This window comes from Carassius carassius, chromosome 6 (genome assembly GCF_963082965.1).
Source record: "Carassius carassius chromosome 6, fCarCar2.1, whole genome shotgun sequence".
In the NCBI taxonomy this organism is placed as follows: Eukaryota; Metazoa; Chordata; class Actinopteri; order Cypriniformes; family Cyprinidae; genus Carassius; species Carassius carassius.
Genome location: NC_081760.1, coordinates 8,705,156 through 8,726,328, shown reverse-complemented (window position 1 = coordinate 8,726,328; position 21,173 = coordinate 8,705,156). Strand labels below are relative to the sequence as shown.

The 21,173-nt window shown below is 37.7% G+C and overlaps 2 protein-coding genes across 4 annotated transcripts in view; both read left to right on the top strand.

Moving 5' to 3' along the window:
• The window catches only part of LOC132142351 (mitochondrial dynamics protein MID51-like), a 135,752-nt gene extending 114,913 nt beyond the window's left edge, over positions 1 to 20,839 (top strand). Inside the window, exons 1-5 of one of the 3 annotated variants that reach the window (XM_059552152.1) lie at positions 16,224 to 16,344; positions 17,739 to 17,893; positions 18,128 to 18,281; positions 18,587 to 18,912; positions 19,594 to 20,839. In XM_059552152.1, coding sequence (XP_059408135.1) covers positions 17,759 to 17,893; positions 18,128 to 18,281; positions 18,587 to 18,912; positions 19,594 to 20,373 — 1,395 coding nt within the window. In that variant the 5' untranslated portion in view covers positions 16,224 to 16,344; positions 17,739 to 17,758 and the 3' untranslated portion in view covers positions 20,374 to 20,839. Of the gene's footprint in view, positions 1 to 16,223; positions 16,345 to 17,544; positions 17,894 to 18,127; positions 18,282 to 18,586; positions 18,913 to 19,593 lie in introns of those variants that run through there. The other 2 variants (XM_059552153.1, XM_059552151.1) reach the window with 2 other exon arrangements.
• LOC132142348 (RNA demethylase ALKBH5) lies at positions 7,352 to 13,685 on the top strand. The gene is made up of 4 exons (XM_059552148.1): positions 7,352 to 8,551; positions 11,275 to 11,355; positions 11,455 to 11,580; positions 13,279 to 13,685. Exons 1-4 carry the CDS (start codon positions 7,878 to 7,880, stop codon positions 13,454 to 13,456), a joined length of 1,059 nt encoding a protein of 352 aa, XP_059408131.1. The 5' UTR covers positions 7,352 to 7,877; the 3' UTR covers positions 13,457 to 13,685.
• Positions 20,840 to 21,173: the final 334 nt, after the last annotated feature.

The window sequence follows — 21,173 nt, the reverse complement described above, 5'->3', positions numbered from 1 at the left end:
TACTGTTGAAAAAAATAATACAACTTAAAAAAAAAAATCACACAATATTTCTTCCATGTTTTAATTTTAATAGCAAATCCCCTTTATTTACCAAAAAAATAAAATGTGTTTAAATTTCATTAATTAAAAGACAAATAAAATTTGGGTGAAACTTGTTTACTGTTTTTCATAATTATATTACTTGTAGAAAAACTTTAAACACAATAGTAAATAAGTATAAAGATAAGTAAATAAAACTTATAAATAAATAAGTATAAACAAGTATATGTATGTCCTTCGAACAAATTTTGTTCACGTTTCTGCATCAACATCTTGAACGATAACCGGTGAAGTAGGCAGCTGTATATATGAAAATAAAACACCTAACCCTAAAAAAATTCTAACAAAAGGTTTCTCAGCTGTTTTTTGTAGTATTAGGTGTCCTTAATAACATACTAAAAGTTTACCAAAGCTTGACCACTAGAAAGGTGTAATTTTCAAGATGGTGTCCAAGATGGGCAGGGAGCCCTTGAAATATCCTAACTCCTTCATTATTTGACTTAGTCAAGTAATCTTGGTGTCTAACCCCATGTTTTCTGGGTCTATGAAACCATTGGACTTGTCTAAATTGCACTGACATGATTACATACTTATGAAATACATTATTTTGTAAGAATACTGTAAGGTTTATCATTGTTTGGGGTGAACCAGAGATGTAAACAATTTAGCCTATGTCATGTAACTCCTACTCAGTACCTGTTTTTTTTTTTTTTTTTGCTAAAACACAGACTTTACATTCGATGTAAAAGTTATTGCACCCAAAAGTAACTTAAATTGGAGTTGTATAACTTTGATCATAACTTTGATCATAAACAACCCTGTATTAGCCCGAACAGAGGCCTGTGTGAAACCTCATTTCAGGCTCAACACTCATTTAAATTTGAATAAGGTAATACATATGTAATGCTTCCTCTATAGATGTTTTTGAGTATAAAGGTGGCATTATACTAAACCCAACAAAACTAAATTCACAATTTTCAGCAATTCAGAAGATGGTAGAAGAGAATACGGACATTTGATATTGCTTGACTCAATGTAATGTTGTTGGCAGCACAGTGTATACCATTTTGCTCAAACAAAATTCATCCTTGAATACTTAAAAAAAAGAAATGTTTTTTTATTTTTTGTAATTTAATTCAAAAAAGTAAACTTTTGTATATTGTGGATTCATTGCACACAAAAATAAATATTTCAAGAGTTTTTTGTTTTAATTCTGTTTGTTACAACTTAGGAAAATAAGAAATTCAGTATATCAAAAAATTTGAATATTCCATTTTGAGCTTGATTAGTTTTATTAATTATGAGTATAAATACTGGGTACCTCCTGGGCTAGTTCAGAACATGCAACCACAATTATGGGAAAGACTACTGACTTGACAGTTGTCCAGAAGAAAATCATCAACATCCTCCACAAGGAGGATAAGCCACAAGAGGTCATTACTGAAATGGCTGGCTGTTCACAGAGTGCTGTATCAAAATATATTTATAGAAAGTTGACTGGAAGGAAAAAGTGTGGTAGGAAAAGGTGCACAAGCAACAGGGATGACCACAGACTTGGGAAGATTGTCAGGAAAAGCAGATTCAAGAACTTGGGAGAGTGCCACAAGGAGTGGACTGAAGCCGGAGTCAGCGCATCAAGAATCACCACACTCACACGTCTTCAAGAAAAGGGCTACAGCTGTCCCATTCCTAAAACCAAGCCACTCCTGAACCAGAAAAAAATAAAACATCAGAAGCATTTCACCTGGGGTAAGGAGGAAAAGAACTGGACTGTTGCTCAGTGGTTCACAGCCCTGTTTTCAGATGAAAGAATTTTGCATTTAGGTCTGGAAGACTGGAGAGGCACAGAATCCAAAGTCCAGTGTGAAGTTTCTGAAGTCAGTGATTTGAGTGCTGTGACGTCTGCTGGTGTTGGTTCATTATGTTTTATCAAGGCCATCTATCAGGAGATTTTGTAGCACTTTATGCTTCCATCTGCTGACAAGCTTAATGGAGATGCAGATTTAATTTTGCAGCAGGAATTTAGCACATATATCAGGGATCTAGGAGGGAGGACCCAATTGCAGTGTGGGGTAATAAGGTTTTGACAAAACAGACCACAATGGATACCACAACAGGAAAACAGTAAACAGGAACAGCTAGGGGAGGCCACTGGGAAAGCTTCAGGAAACAACTGGCAGAATACTTAGCAACAGAGTGGGCAGCAAGACCAGGCTGATAGAGAAGACCACACAAGACACCATAGAGTGGAGCGCGGACACTTGTTGACCACTGACTCTGAGACAGACCAAGTGCCAGGTAGGTAGATCCAGGGCAGGACACACGGGGACAGGTCAGGAACTTGAACACAAGACAGGACAAAGCTCCACAAAAACACAAATTAAACTCAAGACAAGGAAAGATATAAGCCAGTGAACTAATAAAAGGTTAATTAACAAAAAAAGAAGTTACCAATTTAACCAACTTAGAATAATCAAACAAAACCAAGAATAAAGACTAGAAAAACTAAATATTACAAATAAAAGCCAAAAGCAAGAACAAACAAATTACTAAAATAAGGAGCAAGACAAAAACATAGAACTACAAGGACTAGACAAGGGCACAAGACCAACCAGACAAAGACACATATTAAGCCAGAGACAGAGACAGAGACAGAGACAGAGACAGAGACAGAGACAGAGACAGAGACAGAGACAGAGACAGAGGGGTTGAGAATGACCATGAACCAGCAAACACAAAAGGGTAAGGGGCACTATAAATAGGGAGGAAAATACATGAGGGACAGGTGAGCACAATAAGACAAACCAGGCTAACAAGAGGGTGTGGTAAAAAGGAAACAAGGAGGAGGGGCTAAAGGAGCACATGGCCGAGAAAACAATTAACAAGGCCATGTGCTGACACTAGACACAAGAAACAAAACATAAAACAAAATGACAGTGCAAAACCCTGACAACCTATCCACAGTGCCAAAACCACTTCCAAGTGATTTGCTGACCATGATATTACTGTGCTTGATTGGCCAGCCAACTCACCTGACCTGAACCTCACAGAGAATCTATGGGGTATTGTGAAGAGTAAGATAATTAACATCTGAAAAACAATACAGAGGAGCTGAAGGCCGCTATCAAAGCAACCTGCAGTGCCACAGGCAGTAATTGCAAAAGGAGCCCCAACCAAGTATTGAGTGCATAATTAAACCTACTTTGGAGATCTTGAACATTTCTGTTTTATAAATCTTTTTTGATTGATCTTTCGAGAAAATATTCAAATTTTTTGAGATATTGACTGTGTTTACATGCAGCCAATAACCCGTTCAAAACCGGGATATTAGCAATAACCCGGTCACGCACGGCCATGTAAACACAGGCAAAAACCCGGATATGCTCATATCCCGGTTTTTAAAAACCGGGATATTATACCTGGGGTACCCCTTTTCTAACCCGAATATTTGGTCTTGTAAATGCGTTTCGGCATATCCCCATCAAAATGTGTGTTCTGCGCATGTTCTATTCGCAAGGAATCTTGGTCTTTTGAGTAGAGACGGCGCATAAAAAAACCCCGCGTGCAGTATAGAGGCACAGTAGTGTCAAGTGCTGCTGGTGGATCAGTACCAGCGCCAAAGCGCAAACAAAGACTATCGCTATCTGCCCCAAACTATTCATTATCCGCCTGCTGCTGCTGTTGTTGTTGTTGTCTTTGGATACAGGAAGAAGAATCGGAAATGACGCATATTGCGTCTAGTTGTCCGTACGTCCAGACGCTAACCTTGCGTCGCCGTTTACATCGGGATTGGTAACTCTCTCTGCTCACGCATGTAAACGGGTTATCCCGAATGTTTCAGAAACCCGAATAGTGACCTTAACCCGACCATAATCAGAATTTTAACAGCATGTAAACGTAGTCACTGAAGCTGTAAGTCGTAACCATCAGAACTCAAACAAAAAACTCTTTAAATATTTCAGTTTGTGTGCAATGAATCTAGAATATAAAAAAGTTTGCTTTTTTTTAAATTCAATTACAAAAAATAAAGTACTTTTCCATTATATATTTTTTTTCATGTACCTGTACTTAAGGGAAATTGTACTTATTTTCCCCATAAATATGCTTGTAACCAATTGCTTTAATATATAATTGGACTTGTAATCACTTATCTATCATGCAAATATGCTAATTAGAATATTACATGGCAAAAACATGTATCAGGCACCAATATTTCTGGTGTAGGAGGAATATAAAGGAGTAATGGTCATTTTAAGGACCTGGCGGCTGCCATTTTGAAAACGGGGCCTTTCCTGGAGTCAAACTTTGGTAAACTTTTAGTATGTTCGTAAGTACATTTGATACTACTGTAAACCACTAAGAAACGTTTTGTTAGAATTTTTTGGGGGGTCAAGACATATTTGCAGCTGACTAAAGGGCCCAGTTCAAGACACACAGATCCAAGATTGGTCGTAACCCACAGACTTTCTTGTCGTTGACCCAGAGAACCTGCTGTGGGGGGGGGGGGGGATAAAAAATCATTCTAATATGCTGATTTGCTGCTCAAGAAACATTATCAGTTATCAATTTAAAACGGTTGTGCTGCTTAATGTTTTTGTGGAAACCATGATGCATTTTTTTCCAGAATTCTTTGATGAATATTAAGTTAGAAAGAACAGTATTTATTTTAAAACAGAAGTCTTTTGTAACTTTATAAATGTCTTTACTATCACTTTTGATGCTAAATGACCATGCTAAATTAAAGTATACATTTTTTTCAAACAAAAATCTTATTGCCCCCAAATCTTTGAACAGTAGAGTATTTTTCCTAAGGAATTTTTGCAAGTAACATCTGATACAAAGTTGAAACCTCTGGGCACTATTTTCCACTGTAATGTTTCTAGTTAAAGAACTTTTCACACCTATTCAATTTCCGCATATTGACTCAAAAAATGTATCTTTCTGCAGTCACAAGCTAACAGAATACATCCCAGTTGAGATTCATCTGGTTGCTCAACATGTACATGCCGTCCAAAGCCTGAACCCTCACCAGGCCAGATCCCAATACCTTGGTATTTTATAAAATGAGGCCAAACATCTTTATTTACTATTTACCTTTTGTTTTCAGATATTACCATGATGAAAAGCAAGGTTTGTTGAATGGTGTTTGTGAGTGTACTTCAGGTTGGGTGTGTGCATTTCCTATGTTTGGACCATCCTTCTTTTACATTCAAAGCAGCAGAAACAGCACCATCTCTGCACCATGAATCCTCGCTGTCAATCAGAACGGACTGCTCTTCCTGCACAAAGATGTGCATATTACAAACACACACAGACTTCTAAAGGGAATCCAGGTCTTTAAAATAATCTCAATTTGCCCTTCCACAAATTATGGCCTTAAAATGTCTTAAATAAGAGCAGGTATCTTAAATTCATGAAGCCTTGGCATTAAATGTTGCATACATTGCAAAAAAAAAAAGAATATTTTCCTCAGTGTTTTTGTCATTTTCCATTACAAATATCTTATCTCTTTAAATTAAGATGCATTTACTTGAGATGCAAAATATGAAGTCTTGAACAGTTTATACTTAAAACAAAAACAAATATCTGTCAGTAGGTAAAAAATGTTTTTCCCTTTGAAAATAGTTGATTTTTTTTCCTGATCCCATTTATAGATATGGTTATAGTTAGGTTTTTTAATCGTAAATTCACTTCATTGTGATACATTTCTCAGAACACAAGACTTCTTATCATATGTAATTTTTGCATCTACTGTATCATGATTTTTTTGACATCTGCACTGGAAAAAGACAAAAATACAGTAAAAACATCAGTTTTGTGCAGAAGGTACAGTAAAAGTTATTTTGTGTGCAAAACTAATTACAAAGTAATATAGATCAGTTGGAAGTTGAATTTTCAAACTTTTAAGTCATGCTAATAATGTAATAATAAAGAGCTGTGTTGGGTTATTGCCATGCACATTGAGGATATGCTCACTGTACGAGAGAAGACACTGCCACCCAGTGAAACCACCATGCTGTAACAAAACCATGTACAGACATACACACAGACTGTATACAAACAAATATAATGATTTATTAATGTGTAATCTCTATTATCTGGTTATTTTCAATTTACTGATTGTCTCATCGCAACTTAGCCAAACCTCTTAATGCAATGTTTGCACTAATCATGTGCATTTATTCACATGATAGAAGAGACAATGAATAAAAAGCATTATTTCTGTATTGAATGCATATTTATACAGATCATTATTATGCAAAATTGTCCTTTGACACTGTAGATGTAAAGTAGATGTACTCTGGAAAAATGTTTTTATATTAAACTTCTACCACATGCACATATAAGTTAAAAAATGTTTTTTAGGAGAACAGCATGAATGTAATCTAATTTTTTCACTCACATTCTTTCACACATGCAGACTGACATTGAAATGGTTGTTTTCGAAGTAATATAACAACATTTTTTCACAGTAAAACTTTTATATTTAGTTATAAGTTAACAAATGAATCCCTATGGTCATCATATTTGTATTTTTCTTTCAAGAGTTTTCTTAATAAATTCATTGGCTGGACCCTATGTTTAAACATTGTCCTGTAATTGTCTATATAAAACTAAGAAACCTCTTCACATTAGAGGCATGGAACGTCATGGTCTATTGTAAATTATTTAACTGCCATGCAAATTTTGCATCCAAACCTTTTATGACAAAATCTGAGTAGTTAATCAAAACAAAAATGAACATGACATTTACCCTGACTAAAATGTATTAGTTTACAAACAATTATGGGTAGTAGACCTAAAACATTTCTAAGAAGAAAGTACTATTTAAATGCAGTTCTAGTTTTATTAAAGTTGATATATTTAACGTTTTGTTACTTAATATTACAAAACCATTACAAAAAACGCAATAATGATGTCAGGACACTTAAGAGTGGCTGAGATCATAAGGCAGGTTTGAGTCCGTCCTTTCCTGTATAAATATACACATACACACACACACACACACACACACACACACACACAGCTGTCAGCAAATCCCTGCAGCTATAAAAAGCAATTTTATAAAAGTATTGCAATATTTACGAATGATTTCGAATTTATTATGATTACTTAAACATTATATATATATATATATATAAAATGTTTAAGTAATCATAATAAATTCGAAATCATTCGTAAATATTGCAATACTTTTATAAAATTGCTTTTTATAGCTGCAGGGATTTGCTGACAGCTGCTCGCTTCGCTTATTGGCTGTCACTGGACCAGAAAGAACCTCGTGCCCATATGTCTACGCGCAAAGCATGATGCGCATGCGCAGTTCGCCATAAATCGCCAAACAGTTGTGGTTACACGAGTTTGTGTTCCTGCCATCGCTCTGTAGGCTACAATATTGCGGCAGCATAATGATTACTATTTCTTAGATACATTAAACTAGGATGATCAGCCAGGCGGTGGCCGAGGCCAGAAGGCGTGCGTTTTAAACAACATGCAGCTGTAAACCTGTGTCCACTGGAAGCTAGTGGTAGCGAAGCTGTGCTATGTGCTAATGTTATGAGACTGAACCGCGGAGAAACGCCGCCTGTGATTGACCGCTCACTGAGTGCTTTGTGTTACGGAATTAATCGGGTTGATCCTGGAATGGGGCAGTGGAAGCTTCGGTCTGTGTAATTTGCTAAACGTGGGGGAGAGGAAGCAGGCGTTACCGCTGCGGGCCTTCGGTCACGTCGCACACGACTTCAGTGACCGATACGTTATAACATGGGGACCTAAAGTGAATTCAGGTTAACGTTAAACCACACTTTTCCGCGATTTTCTCGGACTTTGCTCTTGAAATGGCCGGTTTTACAGATCTGCGAGAGAAGCTGAAGTCGATGACACCGCACAGGGACAAAGTTTTCGAGTACAGCGACGGAGAGAAGCGCAAATACCACGACTCGGATGACGACGAGAGCGAGCACGAGGAGCGGCGGGACGCAGAGGCGCGCAAAGTTAAAAGTAGCATTAAGCAAGCGAATATCTTCACGAGGGAGGATTGCGCGCGCATTGAGGCGAAGATAGACGAAGTGGTTGCCAAGGGAGACAAGGGGCTCTACCGGGAGCACACGGTAGACCGGGCGCCTCTGAGAAACAAGTACTTTTTCGGCGAGGGCTACACGTACGGCTCGCAGCTTGAAAAGCGAGGGCCCGGGCAGGAACGGCTGTACTCCGAAGGCGAGGTGGACGAGATCCCGGACTGGGTGCACGAACTGGTCATCGATCGCCTCGTGACGCATGGCGTCATACCGGAGGGCTTTGTTAATAGCGCCGTGATCAATGACTACCAGCCCGGGGGCTGCATCGTGTCCCACGTGGACCCCATCCATATCTTTGAGCGACCGATAGTGTCCGTGTCGTTCTTCAGCGACAGCGCGCTCTGTTTCGGATGCAAGTTCCAGTTCAAGCCCATCCGCGTGTCCGAGCCCGTGCTCTACCTGCCCGTGGGGCGCGGCAGCGTCACCGTCCTCAGGTTGTTAACGTTACTAGTCCGGACAATACTTTGTTACCGTTCATTTCTAGATCATGCTATTATTATGCGATTCTTCAAAACACCATGTGTATATCCATACGAAGTAGTACTGTGGCAGTACCATAGTATTTTGAAATGTACTATGGTGCATGTCCAAAATACCATGATATTAACAAGGCACGTTTTGGTAGTGTTTTGCAAGTTCAATTATATGTGATATTGTCTTACCTTACTACTTTGATTCATAATGTAATGTATAACAATGTACTTGCCATATTTATATACAATGGTACATTATGGTACTTCAAAAGATAAAATTCCACAAAAAGTACTATAGTATAGTACCATCGTGATACCATATTATTTAAGATGGTATGGTCCAATGTTATTTTAGTATCATTGAGATAACGTTAAAATTATAGTTTTCATCCATAGTTTTAATTCATTTCTACTTTTATATTTCAGTTTTTATTTTATAGTTTTAGTAATTTTATAATTTTTAGTGTTTAATATATATCTATAGCTTTTCATTATTTTTATTTCAGTTTATTTTGGGGCAAGTTTAACTAAATGATTATATATAAGAAATGTTGTTTTATAGTTTTAGTTAAATGTAACCCTGCTATGTTTATACCGTGATGTTCATAAAAATATCATGCAAATAGCATTGAATTTAAATTTCAGTACCATGGTATGTATACAGGTGCGTGTCAATAAATTAGAATGTCATGGAAAAGTTCATTTCAGTAATTCAACTCAGATTGTGAAACTGTATTAAATTTAGTGCACACAGACTGAAGTAGTTTAAGTCTTTGGTTCTTTTAATTGATGATTTTGGCTCACATTTAACAAAAACCCATCAATTCACTATCTCAACAAATAAGAATACTTCATAAGACCAATATAAAATGAAAGGAAAATGAAATCAGCATCTTTAAAAAGCCGGTCAGCAGAAGGAAGCATGAAGTGCTTCAAAATATCTTGGTAAACGGATGCAGTGACTTTGGTTTTAAAAAAAAAAAACGATGGACCAACACCCGCAGATGACATTGCACCCCAAATCATCACAGACTGTGGAAACTTAACACTGGACTTCAAGCAACTTGGGCTATGAGCTTCTTCACCCTTCCTCCAGACTCTAGGACCTTGGTTTGCAAAAGAAATGCAAATCTTGCTCTTATCTGAACAGAGAACTTTGGACCAGTGGGCAACAGTCCAGGTCTTCTCCTTTGCCCAGATTTGCCCAAATTCCTTGACTCTTCCGTGTGTGGTGGCTCTTGATGCCTTGACCCCAGCCTCAGTCCATTCCTTATGAAGTTCACTCAAATACTTGAATCAGTTTTGCTTGACAAACCTCATAAGGCTTGCGGTTCTCTCGGTTGGTTTTGCATCTTTTTCTTCCACACGTTTTCCTTCCACTCAACTTTGTGTTAACATGCTTGGATACAGCACTCTGTGAACAGCCTGCTTCTTTGGCAATGAGTGTTTGTGGCTTACCCTCCTTGTGAAGGGTATCAAGGATTGTCTTCTGGACACCTGTCAGATCAGCAGTCTTCCTCATGATTGTGTAGCCTAGTGAACCAAACTGAGAGACAATTTTGAAGGCTCCGGAAACCTTTGCAGGTGTTTTGAGTTGGTTAGCTGCATGGCATGTCACCATATTCTAATTTGGTGAGATAGTGAATTGGTGGGTTTTTGTTAAATGTGAGCCAAAATCATCACAGTTAAAAGAACCAAAGACTTAAACTACTTCAGTCTGTGTGCACTGAATTTATTTAATACACAATTTTCACACAAATTAATACACAAGAGTTTCACAATTTGAGTGGAATTACTGAAATAAATGAACTTTTCCACAACATTCTAGAGCCCCTTTCACACTGCATGTCGGACCCGGCATATTGCCGGAACATTGCCGGGTCGCCTTCTGTGTGAAAGCAACCATGTCCCGGGATTGATTCCGGCATTGAACCCGGGTCGGGGACCTAGTAACATTGCCGGGTTCAACCCGGGACGAGCGCTGTGTGAACAAAAGCCAGATCTAATGCCGTGTCGAAGTGATGACGCACGTTATCGTTTGCTTGCTTCAGTGAAAGTATAACGTGCCTAACGTTTTCGACTCGTACATTACACGTCACGCCCTGATGTCACGTGTAGTGACGGGATCTGTACGGGTTGTGTATGAAAACACGCACATATCCCGGGTAATCACTGGCAGTGTGAAAGTGCAAAATCTAGTGACCCTGGAACAATTGCCGGAACACTTTACCCGTGTATTTGCCGAATTGGCAGTGTGAAAGGGGCTTAATTGAGATGCACCTGTATTTCAAAATGTTGTACCATTATCATCACTGTCCCATGATACTGCCACATGATTTTTTTGAAAGGGTGTTTACATTCTGGTAAAGCCCCAAAAAAATACATATTATAACTATAGTACATGTAACAACTTATTTATTGAATTTTATTGTCAGCTGAAGCCCTTTTACCTAAAATATTTACTTAAAGTATCCCAAGATTTGCATGTTTACTATCCTGTGGTGTTAGTTAATTTTAACATGACATGACAAGTATTTTAATATTTTTTTTATTTGCATGAATTATTAGCTTTTCATTATGAACCATGTCCTAAAAACATATTATTTTGTGCTTTTGTAATCGTGCTAAAATGTAGTAAAATATTGAGCTCTGGCTCATGCTTTTACTGCTTTAATTGATTTTAGTGGCTATGCAGCTGATGACATCACACACTGCATCCGCCCACAGGACATTAAGGAGAGGAGAGCCGTCATCATTCTGAGAAAGTGAGTTGCTCTGGTTTTGAGTCAAAGTTGTTCTTGAAAGATCTGGAAGCGTCTATGGGGGTGTAGACTGCTCTGATATCTGCTCATGTTTTGCTGTAGAACGAGGCCGGATGCCCCTCGCTTGAACTCCAGTTCACTGAGCCCTTCCATCCACTCTTCTGAGAGACGACACATACTCAAAGCCAAACGCTCACACCGCAAGGCCGACCCAAATGCTGCACACAGGTACTTGCCAAGACTTTCATACCACATTCAGGTCTGTCTCCATCATATCAACAACTTTTAGTTCACATAGTCCTAGTGCTGGGCGGTTTGACCAAAAATGTATATACCTTTTTTTTTTTTTTTTTTTTTTTTTAATTATACCAGTTTTCCGGTTTATGACGTTTTTTTTTTCATGCATAATCAGGCTTACAATGCATTTTCTACTGGTTGATATTCCAAGAAGTGCTTGCTGCTAAGGTGCTGGAGCAAATTGCTCGTGTTGCCGCCTTTGGCTGACAATTTTAGCCCGACAGCACTTGCATAAAATAGATATTATATATGCATAATCTGCCTGCAGTGCATATGCAGTCCGCAGCACGGACTCATTGTGCTTTCACACAGGACGTGTTTGCAGTCCGCTACTGATCCGCGTCGGTTTAGTCCACAAACACATTTGTTTATTATATATATATATATATAATTTATATATTTATTTATTTTTTCAGCATTTGTGAGTCTTTTATCACAGAACAGTAACAATCTTTCATAGTTATAGATATTAGTTTAAACTTAAATATAAACAACGCATTATTCATGCATATTACTTCTAGGTTTGTATAATAAGCTGCTCAAGCAAGCGGCAAAACATTTAAAAACAATAATTAGCCTACTTGTTAAAATATTGAAAATTAAAACACCACAGACAGAAACAGTCTTGTGTATTTTGCATTTAAATCTTTATCACAAGCAATCCCACGGGTCTTAATGAACTTTGTTTTTCTGCTTCCATAAAAGTGAACCTATATATTGTTTTCCTTGTTTATCTAAAAGTGCTCTTTTTCTTGTTTTAAAACTAGCCAAAAACCCATGTGACTGCGTTTCCATATCAATCCATGTTCATTTTTCCCTCGAACAATGCACTTTCACTTTAATTCAGCGCCTGCAGCACAGCAAAAATAGACTCAGTACGTTAACAATCGCTGCACTGCTGCAGACGACGCACCGCGGCGTTATAACGTAACACCAGAGCACTGCTGTTTACCCTCACCACGCCTCTCAGTCGCTGCTTAGAAGTACAACATTGTAAAGGGTCCGTCTAAAACAGTGTCTCGTGGCCGCGGCGCAGCATAACGTACCTTCCTAACGCTGAGTAATTAAATACACCGGTATGGCGGTATATTCAAAATTAACATTGTAACAAAAATATACACCGGTTTTCGTATGAACCGGTTTACCACCCAGCACTACATAGTCCACATCCTACATTTTTGATAATCTGTTTCACTAGGACCAACATGAAGGCTACCAAAATAGTGTGGCTTGTTTTCTATTCCTAAAATGGGAAAAACCTAGTTTATATTAAAGATGTAGAAAGATAATAGTTTTACAGCTAAAGAATTAAATATCGCCTCATAATATTTTTGGATTGGTGGTGAAGAGTATTTCTGCTACAAGAGTGCTGTCATATCAATCAGCAGAACATAAAATTACGTAAAAAAATGTCATTATTCATCCTCATGTTGTTCCAAACCTTTATGCTGGGGTCATTGAAAATAGAGCTGCATTAAAGATTCTTTTTATGTACCATGGAAAAAAGTAACATCATACATGTTTGGAAGACCTTCCAGACTTAAAACAAAGAGTCTTTAAGACTCACAAAGCAGCTGCAGTCCACACATACAATTTGCTAAAAGCATTTTGCTCTTTTCCCTTACACAGGCCTCGTATTTTAGAGATGGACAAAGAGTTACAGAGGCGTTCCCTCTCCTCCCGACAGAGACGTCATGGCGACGGCAGTTCAGAGAACTCATGGAGGAGAGCTGACGAGAGAGAGTTGGGCTCACGCTACACACATGATCATGCGACCACACGACGAGTCAAGATGAGACGTCACTGAGACGTAGACACCTTTTACGTTTGCTCGAGGGGATGGGAAGCCAACAGAGTGACTCAGTAAAAGAGAAGCTTCCGGAGTGAGTGGATTCAAGGACATCAGATAGTCGCTGCTTTACTTAAGAGGCTTTATCTATCTATTCAAACATATCAAAAAATATACTTTAAAATCCACTATATTTTGTTCTGTGTGTTTAAAGGAAATGTATGGAATAAAAAGTAATCTATGCTGACTAGTGGAATTCAATCCTAATTCATCAATTCGCATGCATATTCTATTCATCAGTTGTCATTATGCATACAGCTCATTTACCATAACAATATCAAATAAAAATGTGTATTGGTCAGTTTTTTCAAAGATAGATTTTTGAGAACTGCTCCTTTAAACATGTAAACAGATTTGTTGAATACATTTTGAAACACAGTAGCTTAGAACAGGCAATCAGGCTACTTTTAATTTTTGCAGAATCTTAAAAGTCACAAAAGGTGAGAAGGATTTTTTTTTTCATGCCATTAGACTGACTTAAATTAAAAGTATGATAATAAAATGTCTTTGATTCGCTTGCAGTGGCTTGTCGGTTGATTTGCCAGTGCACAATGACTTTACTTACAAAGAGACCAGATTGAATCTCAGACCTAGAATCATCTTCGATATGATTGACAAGCACAATATTAGTTCCCCATGTTTCTTGAAACTGGATAAAAAAAGAAAGTCATCGCTTTATTTGAATGATGTTCTTTCTGTTCTCAATACTTATTTCTTTTCTTTCTTTTCAATTTAAGAGTGGTGTTGCCATTATAACAAGTTCTGATTGACAACCATGGTTATTTGTTTTATCTCTTTATTTCCAAAGTAAAGAATTCATTGTCAGAATAACAGTTGACCTTCGAGACCTCTATAAGACTGTCATAATGACAACATTTTTATTTATTATTTTCATACTGTGTTTCTGAGAATGAATAAAAATGTAGAAGAACAATGTAAATGTGCATTTGACTACATGAGATTCTATATACAGTTTGTATTTAAGAAGCTGACAGATGAAATTATTTTTGTTTAAAGGTTGAAAACAAATGGAGCAGATTAGAATGCATAAAATATTAAAGGGAGATGTTCCTGAAAGTTTCTGTCCATTTTTTATTGTTCTTGTTCTAATGAAAACTGAGGTTCATATCTCTTGTATTTTGTAGCTCACTTTTAAATTTCAAAAGCAATTTCTAACTTTTTTTTCCAATTCCTGGAGGGCCAACACACAGCATGTAGTTATCAAGGAAGCCTGACTTGATTAGTGTTTAATTAGGGTTGAATCTATATGGAATAGGTCAGTGGTTTTCAAACCTCTCCAGCACTGCACATTTTGTATGTCTCCCTGTATCTGACACAGATACTTCAGGTCTTGCAGTCTCCACTAATGAGCTGATGAGGGAGACATACATAATGTGCAAGGCAGGAGGTACTCCAGGACAGGTTTGCGAACACCTGGAATAAGTCGGTCATTTTCTGTCCACAGTTTAACATACATAAAGTCTACATTTTTGCTCCAAGTCTGATGTTTATAATTTACATTATGAACTGTTTTATCCAATTCCAATATAAAACTTAAGTATTTAGTGTGGCTGGATCTTTGTGCCACTGTGTCAGGGAACCTCAAATCTGGCCCACGAGATCCACTCTCCTGCAGAGTTTAGCTCTAACCCTAATCAAACAAACCTGAGAATGCTAATCAGTGTCTTCAAGATCATTAGAAAATCACAGGTAGGTGAGTTTGATCAGGGTTGGAGCTAAACTCTGCAGCGCATTGGCCTTCCAGGACAAGATTTGAGGAACCCTGCACTGTCATCTTGAATTGTTGGATAAACTAGTTACCTCAGTGTGCCCACTGTTCACCCAATAAATGTCCCACAGGTTCTTACTTCAAGTGCTGTTTGTAAGCAGAAAGAGTGCGTAACTGTCCACTAGAACAGTGATTTTCAAACCGGTCCTGCGAGCACCCCCAGCACTGCACATTTTCTGAGTCTTCCTCATCTATCACACATCTATACACCCTGGGCAAGACCCCCTTCGAGCGCCCATCAAAAAGGAACTTACAATTATTGCCCCACATGTTGCCTATCCCTGCTATATTGGGTTGATTACTGTGTTGCTTATGGCTAGTGTTAATGTAACTGCTTTACATAAGGTTCTAGGGGAGACATATTACTGTTTTCAGTTTATAGAGGGGTGATAAAACAGCACTAAATGTATAGCCAAAGTACTAAGAAATGAAATTATAATTTTAATAAATGATATAGGCTATAATAGAGTTTATATATGAGTAAATTAAATCAGCAATACAAATATAACACTTATTAAATAAACTAGATAGGAGTGTTTTAAATAATTTCATTTAACAGCAGAATGTACAATTAAGTACTAAAGTACAAAGTAATTATTTAATTTGTTCCACATTTCGCCATACAAATGTAAAGGCAATTTTATTAAAATATTTTAAATATTTACATTTTCAAATTTGTGACCAAATTTGCCATAAACTACACAAGCAATGGATTAAGAAAATGTCAGTATAAGAACCTAAAAATAATACGAAATGATGCCATTTATGTATCAAAATTATAAAAACTTTTTTTAATTCACATAAAAAAGTACTTAAATTTGTTTAAAAAAAATAATAATGTTGGGCCGTTCTGTTAAAATAAATAACATGATTTTTCCTTTTTGTCCGTGAAGTTCTGACGTCTTTTGATATTGTGATCTCATTGGTCCATATGTACGTCAATCAGATGGATAGTGACGTATGAGGTGGTCCTTATAGTTGATAGGGCAAGTTCGTGCTGGACAAAACTACACAATTTGATACTCCGATGGGTCTGAATTGACACTACCTTTTAAAGGTAAGTTAGCGGTTTAACTCGTGCTTATAAACTGTTAATTGTTTAATATCACCAAGTGTGTTAGTTTTATGCATTTGGCAGCTGGTGATGTTAGCAAACGCTAATAACAGCGAAACAATATTGTTTGATTCAGTGTAGTTTGATTCATTTGAACAATTGAAAACAAGTATTCGAGTTTGGAGGTTATGCGTGATTTAATATAATATTTAGCAAGGGAAAACATAATTCATCGTTATATATGTGAAATAGCACGTCTGTAAACATGACAGATTTAAACCACTGATAGTTAAAAATAGTTTTGCACACGGTCTTATCTGAAAACACAATTATCTGGGTTTTAAAGTCCATCTGTATGCAGGCCTCGTTTAATTTAATGTGTAATGTTACTAACTGTAATATTCTAACAATGAATGTAGAATTTGTTTTGTTTTCATTTATATGCGATCTGGCCAAGAATATTGTTATTTTTTGTAAAATACCTTTAGGAATTTAGTTCTTGGCAGGCATGTGAACCTGTTAATCTTTTTGGAATAGAAATATTAAGCTTAAAAGGTATCTATGAGATATTCACCCATGTTTTACTAGTGTAATCTGTAGATCACAGATGGAGACTGAACTCTTAAGTCAGGATCACAAAATGATCTTATGAATAAGTGAAGAGTTACTCTGCCACATGGGTCTAAATTTAGACCTGGTTAAACCGCCCTTCTTACTCCGAGTTCTTGAAGATTCAAGGCTTTTTCTGATCCACAGAAAAAGAAAGAGAGTGTGTCAGGTGAGGCTTCAGTCGCCTGCTCTGTCATGTAGCACACATGAGCACTGCGTGTCTTAACCTTCTAGTACTGAGTACTGTCATGGTAGGTACCTTGGTACGTTAATGGTATCGGATGGTTAAATTAATAATAACACTTTAATGTATAGTACTTAATGATTACTATTTATGGTACACAAAGGTCAGTGGTATTCTTAGTACCATGAATATATCCAGGCCCGAATTAAGAATTCAGAGGCCCCTGGGGCCTGGGCACAATGTCTTGTAAAGCCCCCCGCCCCACACAATTATACGGTGCTATTTGTTGGAAGCACCTCTGCTGTTTATATCAACCAGACATTGGTATGCAGAACAAGTTTAATTAGCCTCTGCCAATAAGGTAGACGCTTAGTGTAAATAGACACTTTGAAAAAATGTCTTCCCCCTGCTTGAGCCCCAAGCGTGCATGGGCCCCTGCCCATAATGCCCATTTGGATAATAGATAGATAGATATTTTTTTTTGTCCTTAGAGAGGCCCAGAATGTATCATGATAGATTTCTATAAACCATGGAGGTACCCTTATGTGTGGAAGAGCAAGTGACATCAAATGGTCATGTACTAAGTCTCTACTGACATTTTCAGACAGTCTCACAGAGGAAGTGATGTATTATTCTGGTAAAAGGCGAGGAGAAGATGGGATTGCTGCTGTCATTGACTTCCTGTTGTCCAATGCCCGGCTGGTGCTGGGGGTCGGCGGAGCTGTGGTGCTGGGCATTGCCACATTAGCTGTGAAACGGGTGATTATTCATTATTTTTGCTTACTACCCAGTTCTGGTTTGTCAGATGATATATTGTTTATAGACTGCATATACAATTAATTAAAAAAGCTTGTAGCTCACAGTAGGTCTGCATTTACTGGTTTGTAAGTTTCCATTAAAAATAAAAAAATATTATATTCTAATATTCTAAGCTTATTTTGATTATTTATTTTAAAAAAAATGTCTCCTCCTCCTCTTCCTGTGATGTCGTAGCTGATAGAACGTGCTGGTAGGCCTCCTGATGAGAAGCCTGACAAGATGACGGACAGCTGGGAGGAGTTAAGTTTGGTTAGTGCCTCCCCCAAACTGCTGCACAAGAGTATAGAAGGAGTGGTTATGAAACGGATTGCTGCCGCAACCAAGAAAGGTACGTACTTGGGAACATGCTTAACCTTCATTTAGAAGACTTGTTGCTAAAAGACAACAAGCAATCAATACAATGACCATATTTAGGGTCTTATTCTGCACAATTCATCTATGCATGCTAGTGCCAAAAAATATGAATACTAAATGTATTAATTCTACTTTTCAAACTTGTAAACGTCTTAATGGTATTTATTTAGGCATTAATGTTGTTACTGAACATCTGTGTCACTAAAAAATATGTCATGTTATGGAACTAAAATGGGCTGTGAATGCTGTTTTTAAGTAGAAACCCTTTTTTGTGATTAGCGGAGCTGTCCCAACCCATTCCCCTGCCCTCACCTGAGCCCCAGCGCTGTGACGCTGACCCACCTCAGCGACGGAAACACATGGATCTGTGTGTGATGACGTTTGTGGACCTTCTGCAGCAGTACTACAGAACACGTGTTTGTCTGTCAGCAGAGGAGGTGTCTGTCGCACAGCAGAGAGCGTTAGATATAGCCACAGAGATCAAGGCCTTCCTGCACTCCAAACACCCAGGCATGCCACTGGGAGACATGACGCTGGCGGGATCATTGATTGACAACCTGCAAGTGGTTAAAGCCGACCATGCTTGCTTGATCGTGCCCCTACAGGTATCAAGATTCTATGTAGACCACTTGTTTACTTGCAGGTGTAAAAAAAGAAAATTCCTGTTAACAATAGTTGCTATCCCATACATCTCAATGACCCATAGAGATTCATAGCCTGCAGTTTTATCACACATTTATATTATATTATGGTGATTGTTCATAAATATATTTATTGTTTTTCTGTATATTATTATCTCAAATCTTCTAGGGCCATTATCTGTTCAAATCTCCATGTACATTTTCACGCCAGGATGTTATTTAGAATATTATAGTATATAAAAATAAAAACTAAGTCCCCCATAAATTTCCAAAACACCAAATGTAATTTTTATTATACAATATATATATAATACATTTTTATAATATCATATAAGTAGTGCTGTCAAAATTAAAGCATTGATGCGTGCATTTTTTTTTTTTTCAGTTTAATGCATTAAAAATATTTAATGCAGGGGCGGAGCTAGGGTTGGCCTTCCTACTCACAACTGGACATCCCTTCATAATATAATATAATATAATAAACAATATATCATTTTTTTTGTAACAATATTTAGTTTAGATCATATTCAGACAAGCCTTGCAATATTAGTAGTTGGATCTTTGATCTTAAGTATTGACCTTACAATGGCCATGTGCTTGGCCCTGAAATTGTATTTAAATTTGTTTCAAATGTGTTTCATACAGTTGGAGTCCAGTCTGTGGACACCCATTGCCGGAGAGGACACATTTTTGGGTCACCCTCAGTACTGCATGGTGCGCCGTGAAAACCTTGAGTACTTCCCAAGGGGGCGGAGCTACTGGGATCGACATTTGCTGGCTGGATACTTGTCATCACGGCTTGTTTCTGAGCAACTAGGCAAGACAGTGATGGAATCAATGAACTGGCCATTGCTGACCGGAACCCTGGAGTGCGAGGTGCGACCGGTACTTGGGTCTCCTGAGCTCAAACTGGAAATTCAAGGGTTAACTCAAAGCAGTTATGAGAGTGGAGAACGCTTCTTTATAACAGTGTTGCCAACAGTGCGCCTTGGTGAGATGACGCTTATGGCACAACGAGAGATCACTGGGTCATTCGACTACATCTGGTACCAGAGCCTATACACTAGCGAAACAGCCAGACTAGCAGAGCTTGACAAAGCAGACTCGGGGGTCAGAAGGAAGTGCCTGAAAACACTAAAGGCGGTGTGCTGCAACTGTCCTTCACTGCGCAAGCTCAACGCCAGCCATCTTAGCAATGTCATCCTACACATGAGTGAAAATGAAGAAGATTGGACGGAATCAGCGTTTGCTGACAGGTTCCTTCAGGCGATCACTGAGCTAATCGGATATTTGGAAACTGGAATCTTGCCTAGTTACTTCAAACCTAATGTGAATCTGTTTCAGGGTTTGACTGAGGACGACATTGATGAGATGGGCTATATGCTGTACTGTGCTGTAACTGAACCTGAGATTCTACTGATCTGATTCACTCCTATTCCTTCTACGCACAGAATAGTACTTTTATCAAAACTCTCTATGGCAACTGGCATTAATGCACCTTTAAACAATGAATGTAAAATTACATATCATTTTATAAGGTGTCTATTTATGTGTGAATACTTATGTGTATTTCCACTTACCTACTCCTTTAAAGGGGATTTTGAAGTGACATTGGCTCCATTTGACTATGCAGCACATACCTAGACAGACGCTCTGCTTGGATGTAGATTTTAAAGAAGTGAGAGACAGCTTTCATGGTTCAGACCATTTGACTGTGACTTAAGATGGATTTTCTTTGGTTGATAACCTGTTCTGAGCTCTGCGTTGACCGTGAGTATATGTTTTATTATTTTGCTTTTAGGAACAATGGCAGTAATCGCAGACTATGCAAAGCTGTGTTGACTCTGAAGAAGAAAATAATCCATATTAAGACAATAAAGCAGTAATGCAATGCTTTTGTTGATTTTTATATACTTTTTTTAAATTTAATTTTCTTCTGGTCTGTTATTCTTGCTTATAAAGTAGCAAACCTACTGAGTGTGTTTGTGGAAAAATGTTTTCTAAAAAGGTTGTCGTTGTTCTACCTATCCACATTCTAGCCTTTTGTCAATACTAGGATAAATGGCTTTGGAAATACATAATTGAACTTAAATTTAACATGTAAAATGATAACTTGCAAACAAGTTTGGTTTAAAAAAAAAAAAATAGCAGAAACAAAAATATTGGTAGGCTCAAACTTCATACAGATCCTACACTGCGGATAGGGTTATGTCCCAGAAAACACA

Coding starts and splice junctions, on each gene's coding strand:
- LOC132142348 (XM_059552148.1), top strand. CDS start 7,878: ATGGCCGGTTTTACAGATCTGCGAGAGAAGCTGAAGTCGATGACACCG. Junction 11,356..11,454: donor GCCGTCATCATTCTGAGAAA/GTGAGTTGCTCT, acceptor GTTTTGCTGTAG/AACGAGGCCGGATGCCCCTC. Junction 11,581..13,278: donor GACCCAAATGCTGCACACAG/GTACTTGCCAAG, acceptor TCCCTTACACAG/GCCTCGTATTTTAGAGATGG.